At 38.6% G+C, this 12,223-nt stretch overlaps 1 protein-coding gene across 4 annotated transcripts in view; it reads right to left on the minus strand.

The window, feature by feature from the left end:
* The window catches only part of GSTCD (glutathione S-transferase C-terminal domain containing), a 101,153-nt gene that overhangs the window by 28,266 nt on the left and 60,664 nt on the right, over positions 1–12,223 (minus strand). For all 4 annotated transcript variants that reach the window (XR_014774058.1, XM_084755223.1, XM_084755222.1 and 1 more), the window contains 2 exons: positions 1,590–1,705; positions 1,393–1,437 (listed from right to left, as the gene is read on the minus strand). Coding sequence is in view for 3 of the 4 variants with exons in the window: in XM_084755223.1 (XP_084611349.1) it covers positions 1,393–1,437; positions 1,590–1,705 (161 nt within the window). In the remaining variant the exon portion in view is untranslated. The remainder of the gene's footprint in view (positions 1–1,392; positions 1,438–1,589; positions 1,706–12,223) is intronic.

Raw genomic sequence — 12,223 nt, forward strand, 5'->3', positions numbered from 1 at the left:
GTGTTCAGTTACGACAGACAAGTGTAATGGGAGCCCAGCCTTGATGACTAAGGCCGACTTTCATGGACAAATAATACAGTAGTGAATACCTCAAAAACGAACAGAAATTAGATAAGGAATGGCTCAGCTTAAGGACGATTATGGTATATCAGTATTTAGAGAACTGAGAAAACTAAGAGCATTTGGCACAGTCCATGTGAAAATGAGAGTGAGTAAGAGGAGGAGGATGCAGAGGACGGAGATGAGGTGGAAGAACGAAGAGGAGGCCGTGTGGTGTGTTTATCATGCAATAAGGTTCCATCAGCCGACAGTGTGATTGGTGGGTGCGGCTGAAGGCAGAACAGGAGCCTCCAACAGGAATCGCAGGTCTACTAAGGCAGTTATTACTATCATTCTCACTTTTAATTTTTCCTTATGCACACTTGATAGAAAAATACTTTTATCTCTTTACATAAAACCCTTGCTGTGCGGATAACCCTTCCAGCTTATCTAGCTGAAGCCCCGCCCAGGCCAGCCTCCCTGAGTTCCCAGGAGAACTATTAGGGAGGGAAAGATGTTCCGCCCCACACTGCTTCTTGGGACTCTGCTCTGTGAGCTCCTCCTCTCAACCAGTCATACACTGTTTCCTCAACAAGACAACAGAAGCTTGCCTCCTCTCCTGGGGCTTTTAGTTATTTTGCTCTTTATTTGATAAGACAGTGGTTCTCAACCTTCCTAATGCCTCAACTCTTTACTACAGTTGCTTATATTGTGGTGAGCCCCAACCATACAATTATTTTGTTGTTATTTCATAACTGTAATTTTGCAACTGTTATGAATCATATGTAAACATTCTTGGAGACAGAGGCTTTCCAAAGGAGTTGCAACCCACAGGTTGAGGACTGCCGCTCTAATGACAACAAATGCACCTCAGTCATTTTCCACCAGGTACCTGACTATCTGTCAGCTCCAGATTTTCTTTCCACAGCAGTCACAGTGACTGGAGGACTCAGACTCTGCCCAGTTGATATAAAATTTATATTAAATGATATATTAAATTTATATTTAATGATATAAATGATATATTAAATTTATCACCAGAAAGTTTACGTTAAAATGTGATCCTTGGAAGCATTTTTAGATATGATTGTATTGAAAATTAAGTTAGTTAAAGCATATTCATTTAATAGTGGAATATGTATCTACTTTACTTAAACACATACACTTTAAAGAATACTGATTAACTCTACTGTGGTCTTACTTTCCTTTTGTCCCAGTTAAGATTCTGATCTTAGGAGTTGCAAAGTAAGTATGTGCCAGGTAGTTGACTTGGTGAGTAAATAAATAGCAGTACAAAGACCAAAGATTAGGTCAGGCACGGCCGCTGAATAACTGTCTATTATTTAACCTCACCTGGCAAGAGGGCAGCATATGCGCAAGGACAATTCCAACATGGCCCTGAAAGTAAGACAAAAAAGTTAACTTTGGTCCCCACAGCTTTAGTTCACTGTGAGACAATGATCTTCCCAATTGAAATCATGACCCTGAACGGAATGCAGCAAGGTCTCAGGATCTTGGAAAGGCTAAAGGATGAGAGGGGCATACGATACCCCGCCACTGCAGAAATCCACTATTCTGTCACCAGGTTTGGCTTGATTTAGCACCACATAAACGAGGTTGTTTAACTGTTGCTGCTTCCTCAAAGCTCGATCAGTGGACATTTTGCCTGGGGACGATAAGAGATGAAGAAAACACTTAACATTGTGAGGGAGCAATTAGACAGCATGGATGGGGTGTTAGGATAGAGAGGAGCGTCATGTGTACATATGTGCTCAGGTATACACACACATCAAAACAGGAACTACAAACTTCATGTAATTACTGTTCGAGAACTAGGAAAGGAAAATTCAGAGATTCGCTCTAATTTGATGCTATTGTTTTATTTAGTATGTACATGAATGCTTGACTCCAGTTGGGGGAGCTGTTTGGAGAGGTTGTGGAATGCTCAGGAGGGGTCTTGCTGAATGATGCACATCACTTCCCAATTTCTCTCTTTGCTTCCTGTATGCTGATGACAATGTGACCAATCTGTTTCCTATTCCTGATATATACTTTCTGAACCATGGAGGACATTCCTTCTGGAACCAAAAGCAAAACACTGTTTCTTGTATGACTTTGTTTTTGGTCCTGGAACTTTATTGCTGCCACAGAAAAGTAACTAATGCTATCCAACTTTTCTTTTAATGAGGACAGATTCTTCCAAAGAGTACAAGTAATATCTGAGACATAAAATTCAAAATCATAAAGGGTTCAGTTAATTTGAACACATGAAGAAATTTTAGTCCTCCATTGCTCTCAAAGTTATACTATAAACACTACCAACTTCCACATTGCTTAAATCTCCATATAGCATTATAATAAGAATATTTTAATTGTTGGCTATCCTCGAACCCTGATCTCTTTTAGTGGGACCTTGAGAAAGCAGGGAACATAGGTGTCACACAGTCTGAATTGTATCCATGGTTACTGTATTCAGAAGGAACATGGACTTTCCTTTTCCCACATCAAAGCTTCCTTTCCTCATGAGTCAGACATCAAATGTTAATGCAATTAGGGACTAAAGATGGGCATTTCCAAGTATGAAATGCCATGGAGCCAGCAGTATGAGAACATTGTAACTTCTTTCAAAGCCCACTTGTGGCATTCCTAAAATATGAATAGCATTGTTGTTTATGAATAGAATACGAATAGAACATGAATAGAAAGATGAATAGCATTGTTGTTTGTTTTATGTATAAAACACATTCCTTCAGTCTATTAAAAAGATATAGGAATATTAAGATTTTCTTGCTTTATTTTAACAGAAAAAATAGACTTTTCTTTTCTTCCTTTTCATGTTTTACTTCTTTCTTGTGCTACTAAATTGAATTAAAAATTAGAAGAATTTTACTGGGAAAAAATTATCTTCAATTTCGAAAGTAACATTTACATGCATATAACATATCATGGGTCCTTCACTTTCTAGCCATCTATAAAATATTATATTATAAACATCCATTTCTCTCTAAGCATATAGTTTAATGAGACATAGTATTGCACTGGTTATGTATGCACCATGGTTTCAATTACCTGTGTCCTATTTTAATAATACAATCATTATCACACGCCTGAATTTTTACACATTCCCAGTTATTTACCATCCCTAACCTGAGTTTCAAACATTAAGGGTTTGAAAATCAATCTCGTGACCTCATTTGTGAAGATAGTTTAATGTGGCTTTTTATTCTGAAATAATAATTTCTGTCTATTAATGTAATTATAAACAATAAGCGTACATCCCTATAGTATTATCCCTTTTGAAAAGTACCAAGGCTTTTATCATGACAATTTTCAAACACACAGCACAACTGAAGCAATTTAACAGTGAACACTTTTTTCATTAGTTTTCATTTTTGCAACAAAATACCCAGGGCAGGTTACTTATGAAGAAACACTAGTTCATTTCTCATTTCAGAGGCTCTAAGTCCAACCATGATAGTACTAGCTGTTGTGAGGGACCACAGCCGATGACAGGGGAAAAAATAGACAGTGAGGCAGGATGGTCCAGATTCAGATATCAGGGTTGGGCTGACTTCTAGCACAACAACAACAAAACTGATTTACTAACTGGTTCATTTACTCTGAGTCTGTATGCCATGGAATGTGTGAAGAGGTCAGTCAGTTCTCTCACTTTATTTATCATGTGGGTCTTAGCGATAGAACTTATGTCACCAGGTTTGGCAGCAAGCACCTTTCCTGGCCTTACCATCTTGCTGGCCCAGGCCCAGAAAAGGAAATCATCATTAAATGGAGCGTCTAGCTGTGAATCTTATAAAGTGCTTCTATCAGAAACTTAGAATGTCTAACCCTCTATACATGTGTTTCAAAAGCAAACTCTATCATGATAAAGGCTTGTCGTCCTTTCTCTACGGGCCTTCTGTCCTTCCCACCCCACCCCGACTCTCCCCAGGTCTGATCTCGCGCCTCATATCTCTGTGCTCCCTCTCCTACTTTGTTCCCTCTCTTCAACCATGACCTCTGTCTATTCTATTTCCCCTGAGTGAGAATGGCCTGTCTGTGACAAGCTGGAGACTTAAGTCATGACAGGCTCCTGGGAGGATATGAGGGTGACTCTAGCAGAGATGCCTAGTAACAGTGGTCATGGAGACTGAAGAGGGCACCCTCTAACTAGACATGCCTCCTAGTAGAGGGAGGGGAACACGAACCCACCCACGAAAACTTCAACCTAAAATTCACCATGCCTACAAGATGTACAGGATAAAGATAGAGGAGATATAGCTGAGATTGAGGGAAGGTTCAACTAATGCCTGGACCAATCAACACCCACCCCATGGGAGAGAACCAAGCCTTGACAGTACGAGCAGGACTCTGCTATGCTTGCAGACAGGAGCCTAGAGGAGTTGTCCTCTGAGAGGCTCCACCCAGCAGTGGTTGGAAAAAGATGTGAGACTCACAGTTAAACATTGGGCAAAGCATTGGAAGTCCAGTGGAAAAGTGGGGGAGAAAGATGAAAGGACCTATAGGTGACAAGAGTTCCAGAAGACCAACAGTACCAACTAACCAGGGCCCAGGGGGGCCTGTGAAGTCTGAAGCACCAACCAAGGACCTTGTATGGCCTGGATTTATGCCCCCTACACATATGAGCCAAGGGACAGCTTAGTCTTTATATGGGTCTGCTAGTCAGGGGAGTGGGGTCTGTCTCTGACATGGACTCTGTTGCCTGCTTTTTGATCACTTCCCCCTGGTGGGACAGCCTTGCCAGGCCACTGGGGAAGAGGATGAACTCAATCCTGATAGGGTGGGGTGGGTAAGGAGGCTTCTCTTTTCTGAGGAATAGGAGAGAGGGATGGGAGAGGGAGGGTGGGACTGGGAGAAGAAGAGGGAAGGGGCTACATTTGGGATGTAAAGTGGAAAAAAAAAGACTTGTTGTCCTAAGACTGTCTTTGCAAGTAAACATGTCTATGCCAAAATGAAGGCTTTTCAGATTTGTGTTTAAGTGGAGGGACTACTAGGTACACACAGTATTCACAAAGGTTGAGCTAAAAATACAGAGGCCAGATGCCTAGATACTGCCTCCAATAGAACATTCTCTCTTTCTATTCCAGATTTATAAATATTATGAAGCTCTTGGAAACATGAACAGGATCTCAAGTATATCAACAAGGTACTAAATCAAACCCTATTTTATATTTTTATTCAGTGTCCTTGTGTCTAAAATATATAAAATTGTAATCTACTTTTAGCCTCATTACAAATGAGAGGTCCATAAGTGTAGTGAAAAAAGAAATCCAAGCAGAGGATATTTGAATACACATGATGTCATGACTCTTCTGCAATGAGATCTTTGTCTAACTCCCATTAGGGTGTATTTGATTGCTTAGACAATATAATTGCTTTCTGCTTTGATGCAGAGTGAGGAAGACAAGGTTTTTAGTCAAGGAAAAGACTAGTTAAAAAAAAAAAAGAAAGAAAGAAAGAAGCAAAGTAAAAGGCTTGTTCTGGGTCTGGATGCCCATTTGAGTTTGGGCAGCTCTCAATGTTGTTTCTTGGCATGAAGCAACAATGTACCCTACATGTTATACTTGCTTATATAAAAATGTCCAGAAAATGCTTGGGTTGAACACATATGAAACTTTACAAAAGATTCTATTGTTGTTTTGTTTTCAAAGCATTTCTCTAAGCTACAACATAATCATATTGTATGAATTTAAAAATAAAAGTATTCTGAAGAAAAAAACGAAAAACTAATGGGTTAGTGGCTTTAAAAATATACCTTCTACTTGAGAAACTATAAAATCAGGAGAGCAAAAGCAAATTTACTTAACAGAGAATGCATCAGTGCACGGGACTCTTCTAGAGAGCGAGTGAAAGGGCTGCAGGGCGGAGCACATGATTATGGTAAGAGGAAGAAGGACAATCATGGGTTTTAACAATTTTTGGACCAAAAAAAAAAAAAAAGCCCAAGAGTGTTAAGAAAGTCTTTTTACCATGCTGAATAGGACAAGTGAGCGAAGCCCATGTTACTTCCTAGGTTAGCTGTGGTTGCCTTGCATGGAGCAGTAGCCTACTGCATGCCCAGTATTTGCTATATGCTGAGGCCAGGTCTTCTCAAAATGTGTAAGACTGAGGTGCACCCAGGGGACCTAGGAAGAAGGTCTATGTACTGAAGATGCAACATTGATGCTTTGTGAATTAAAAGAAGCCTTCTCAGAGACCCAGAAGAACAAAACGTTATGACTTGATGACTGGGGGAGGCCTGCTAAGAACAACCCAGCTTGTTTGGTAGAAAACTCATGTTAAAGCTAACATGAGCAGAGTGGGGAGGGAGGGGATTCTGGCAGGTCTGAAACCATGAGCAGGTCAGGTGGGTAAAGGCACCAATGTTGATTTTGTCCTTCTGCATCCTAGACAAATATGGTCAGCCTTTAATATGCCATGTGCTTAGACCTTCTTAAGGCCTATTTCTATCTTAGTAGATATACTATCCTTCCAGTTACACACTGAAGATGTTCTTTGATAATGCTAGTCAGAATAATTTTTATTAAATATGTGAGACTATTCATAAAACATTCCCAATTGATTGGGCCTTGATTGACGCTCATTGCCATTAAGTGACAGAATTAAGAAAACAGAACTGATCGTGTGAACACACTAAATCATTCTGAACCGTGGAGTTGGAAACCGTAACTTCCTGGACTCCCTGTTGGTCTTTCCTACTTCCCTAGGTGTGCCCTGAGGTGTTACATCCTGGCCACACATAGTAGTCAATCAGAGCGTGATCCACCAGGATGTGCCGCTGACTTAATCCTTTTCAAAGCTATCTAGAAAGCGTTCTCCTTTGTTTAAATACCTTCAAGGCTCCCCTCTGCCTTAAGGCAAAACAAAACCTTACCTCTTGGAAGAAAACAATGCCTTTAGTGACTGGGGTCCTCAAAAGCTAGCCACCTCCACCTCTGCATCCTCAAGTTTTAGCCTCATCACATTTCACTAGCCACATCAGTCCCTTTATGCTATTTCCTTTTGTTTTGAGCCTATGTGCTTCCTTTAGGACTACAGGAACCTCACTCACCCCTCATTCCAGACTACATTGAGAATGTGCAATACACATGAAATAATAAACATTTAAAAGGCAATAACGAGAAAGGTTATTTAAAAAGCTTTTTGCTAGTATTCAAAATAACTAGTATACTTTCTACTATAAAGCTTATTGCCATTCACAACACTAACAGGTGAAGAGAAGTATAAAATTATATCTAGTCCTAACTTAGTTTAATAATTCCCCCCCCAAAAGAGACATTAGTCAAAACTGCTTCTGTCTGACAGCTGTATAGACTTAATCTCAGTTGAACGGAAAGATTATTGGGAGATCGATGGGCATGTAATAGGTACTTGATAATACTTTTTTAATATGAATGATTAAATGCTTTAAATTGCATTTCAATTCAGTATGCTAAATTTTGCAGGCTGTGTATGAAAATGTTAGATACCAAAGCTCTGACTGTATTTGTTGAAATAGTAAAAATCAATTATGGAAGTGTTTTAAGTAGAAAAGAACTGGAAAACTGAGAGAATAAGAAAAGCCACACTTTCATTTTATAGATAACATGCCAGAGTTGCTAAGACTTTAAATGGTCCTTTGGGTTAAAAAGTCATTTTCAGGCTAGCATCACTAATCCTCCCAGACACACAGATCCTAGTGACTATATTCTGCACAAGTGGGTACTTATTAATCGCTTTATACCTCTATGCTCACTCACACACCTATGGTTTACTCTATGAAATCATTAACCATAACAGTGTCATGGTATCTTCACTAGTGAGATTTTACTGCATACAAGGTTAGAACATTTGACAATTATTACCACAAGAGACAGAACAAAAGACAGATATGGAAATTCATAATTTCAAAAGAGGCTACTTTATACATTCTAAATGAATAACACCTTTATAAAGACCACTCAACACACAGGCCGGGCAACCAACATGGCCTGCCCAAAACTTCCAGAAAATGCTGTGGATACAAGCATGTTTAATACATGGTTTCTACCTTAATGGACATAAACATTCTTTACTTACTACAGGATACCCCAAGAGAGCTTATGAAATTTATTTTGTTAACCATGCTACATAACATATATTTAAAGTAGACTTAACAATGGCAAACAATGCATGCATCTCCTAAGTGTCTAAAATGATTTGCAACCCTTCCTGCTGCTAGGACTCTGCACTCTAGGGAGCACTTGCACATTTAATACGCCTCCCTCTGAAAGTCTCTCAGGTTGCTGGTATGGATGACATTTTCTGTATTTTACAAATGAGGACAATGCACTATCTACAGGACAATTAGAGCTTGCTTAAAGTCACAGGTTGGATGTGGCACCCAAGGATCCACTTCAAACATCAGTTTCAATCTTCTTCCCAACGTAACATGTTATTTCTTAAACGGATGAAGGACTGTTAGAGCTCAGTGCCATCACTACCTTTTCTTATGTGGAGGAGCTCAAGAAAATGAGGTAGGCTTCTCAGAGAGAGTAGGTAATTTCTCTAGAAATTACTTATTAGGGAGAAACTTAATTCTTCAGAATCAGTCATAAAATGTATTTTATTTCAGTTTTTCTTCTACATAAAACTCTATCCAGCAGGCTTAACAGTAAAAAGGCTCAGTTTATGTTGTGAAAGTTAGTTTTGGAATAAGGCATTAGAGGTCTCATAAATCATCCCATTTAATAAATTGACCTTGCAGTGTCATCCTTTCCAAAAGAGCTATTTTTTCCATCTTGGAACTTTAGTAACCTTTTGGATTTTATAGAAAATGACTCAAGAGGTTGAACAATCAATTTGTGGCAAAATCGGATTATTTAGGAAGAAAGAAAATACATCAAGAAGATCTTGATGGCACAGTACTGTGGATGCAGACTAAAAATAGCATGCACCCCTCACCGTTCCAGAGCCAACTCTACGATGTCTTTTTAAAAGCTCATAGTAAGACTGTTTAGGCATACTAGGTGAGACAGGGAAAACGCTGAGCAAAGTCCGGTCATATTATTTCTCAAATCAAAGATTCACTTTGTTTATAGAAGAGCTTAACGCAACTAATGGAAAAATTAAAGCTTATTTCTACCATTATTACTCTGAGATGAATAAAGCATTTTGATGGCAGGCTACTACACCCAGAGTTAATTGAACACATACATTTTCATTTCATTCTAATGTACTTATAGCAAAATAAATATCACCTACCTGTAGTATTTTTATTTATTAAGATTATAATATTTTCCAAGTTGTTCACAAGGTCAAAAATTTTAGGACTAAAAGGTTAACTTTGGAAAACAGTTGCTCATTTTTCATTTTAGAAACTCAAGTTAACAACAGGAAGGTATTTTAATTAATTTTTTGAGGCCAACCAAATAAATCTTTCTTAGCTTCCAACTTGTTCTTAGAAATAACTAGATTAAATGGTATTCTGGTGATCCCAAATGGGAAGTGTTAACTTTCTGAGAGTCAAGGGACTCTATTTTGCTGTTGTTGTTGTTAGTTTGTTTAAAAAAGTAATTAAACTGACTGGTGGAGTAATTTAGATTAGGTAGAAGGGGAAGCTCTTATCGAACAAGCAGCCAAACTGAATTCTGAGTACTGAGAAGCAGCCAGAAACAGGAAATAAGAAAGATGAGTGAACTAACTACATGGGGAGGTGTAGATACAAGTCCTTGGATGGGAGTGACCTGGGGATGTTGTAGGTGGTCATCATGGTGATCTGCATGACATATACCATTAATGAACACACTATACCCCCACAGGGTGGCACTCTTACCTGCTAGTATTGGTAATAGGAATGATTACACCGTGCTGAGCATGCTGTACCATCTACCGCATCCTCCTTTCACAACAGCTCACAAAGCTGGCTATGCTATTTTACTGCGAGAGGAATGAGTGTAATGAAAATAGGTAGCATTACTCACAATTATACTGATCCTGACAGTCCAGGACCTGTGCTCTTATGTAACACATGTGGAATCATAAACCCTTATTAGTAAAATATTTTGAGTAAGGCCCAGATATACACAGAGCTATTAATATGTTACTTATTGTTATATAGTAGGTTCATTCTCTTTAAAAACTTTTTTCTCTTTTTTTATTCTACACTGCCTCTCCTATGTATTGCTACTATGTTTAATCTGTATTTCTAACAATGGGTACGTTTAATTATCAAGTCTAATTCTTTGGTATTTTCATAATTTAATATCACAGTTAGCAGGAAACCCATGCTAAAGTCTATCTTTTTTCTAGGAATTGTCATGTGGTAGAAATTCAAATGTGCGTAATTGGCATCAGTTTAGTTAGAAAGCAGAAAGGTTAGTCAAAGTTACCTTGGTGTTACTGTATGTAAAGAGAATCATTCTCTTTGGACCACAGTTAAATAAATACTACTTCTATGTCTTTACTGATTAGCATTTTCAAAAGTTTTATAAAATTTATGTGTATGTATGTGTGCCTGGCTGAGTATATGCTGTGTGTGAGTGTGTGTGTGTGTGTGTTTGTATGTGTGTGTGTGTGTGTGTGTGTGTGTGTGCTGTCACCCTGGAGTCCAGAAGAAGGCATCAGATCTCCTGGAGCTGGAAGTTATAAACCTAATGTAGATGTGGGCAATCAGTGCTGGTCCTATAGAGTGCTCTTAACCACAGACCTACCTTTCCAGCTCCGGAAATCACATTTTATAACCATATTCTTATTACACCTCTCTATTTGGTGATCGCAAATAGAACATGAACAAAAGCTAAAACTATTTCTTACATTATGAAATCTGTTTCCTTTCTGGAAGTCTCTTTATATGCTTACAGGATTGGATTGTTAATGGATAATGATGCTATTTCAGTTTACATCTTTATTATTTATCACTTATTTCACTGCAATAGTCTTCTGGTTTTTGTTTTTTGAGACAGGGTCACACTATGTGCCAGCACTAGAAATCCTATCTTAGGCTCCAGAGGGCGGAGATTATAGGCGTTCATCACCATGACTGGCCTGCAGCAGTCTTCTAAGTAGAATCTGCTCTATATTTTCGTCCTTCCATGCCTATTTTTTTCTATACTTTCGGGTCACTGTGGTATCATTATCTGGTCTATCTCATTCCCTGCCATTTCTTTACTCTCACATACTTATTACTTTTTGATGAAATGGAATGATCATTCATTTTCTAAACACAGCACATTTACCATGTATTTGTTTTGCCATGAATATCAATATTTTAGGTATTATAAATCACTAATGGAACATTAGCTTCTGAAGATACTAAGAGACAGTGGCTAGGAGATGTCTCATGTTAAGAGCACTTGCTGCTCCTGTAGAGGACCCAAGCTCCTAACACCCAAGCAGTAGCTAACAACTATCTTTAACTATAGTTCCAGGAGGCATGGTAACTTTCTGGCCTCCTTGGGCACTAGGTGTGAACAGAGTATAAATATATGTGTGCAAGAAAACACTCATATACATGAAATGGAAACATCTTAAAAGGAACCAAAAAGAAAAAAGTAATGCATTTCACCCTGGGGCTGATTTAAGAAATGCATGTAGTCTCAGCTACTTCATTTGCTGAGGTATCACTTACTCAGTAAACTGCAGTTCAAAACATCAAATGAAAACTTCCAGAAAGAAGCAATTCCTAAGTTTTAAATTATATGCTGTTTGCAGGAATATGAAAAAAAATATCATGCCACACTGGTGTGATGTACTTAGGACAGGAATTATTGTTTTATTCAAAGTATCCAAAGTGTATATGCTAACTCTCTACCTGTCCTTTAGTAGTCATCTCTTTTTTCAGCGAGTCTGTCAGGGTTTCATACCTAAGTCAGAACTTACACTACTTAGCAATGACCATAAAGGGTTACTATTGGTTGCTTCCTGATGGCAAGGCTCTACCGCTAAATGCAACAACTGTATATATTTCACTGAACATGAAGAAGCGGAGCTGGTATCTCACTAGAGCCTTCACCCATACTGACTAGTCTTCATAGCACTGCAAAGTACTCCATGCTACTAGAGGAGAAAGATAAACACCAACCCTGCTTTAAACTTTGATCTAGCATGCAGTCCTGCCTGCATGATACGCTGGTGCAACAGTGGCACAAAAGTTATGCGAATAACCAAACAATATCTAATTGGATTTAAGGCCCCCTTCATGAGATGG

The sequence above is a fragment of the Acomys minous genome (assembly GCF_964271855.1).
Source record: "Acomys minous genome assembly, chromosome: 14".
Lineage (NCBI taxonomy): Eukaryota > Metazoa > Chordata > Mammalia > Rodentia > Muridae > Acomys > Acomys minous.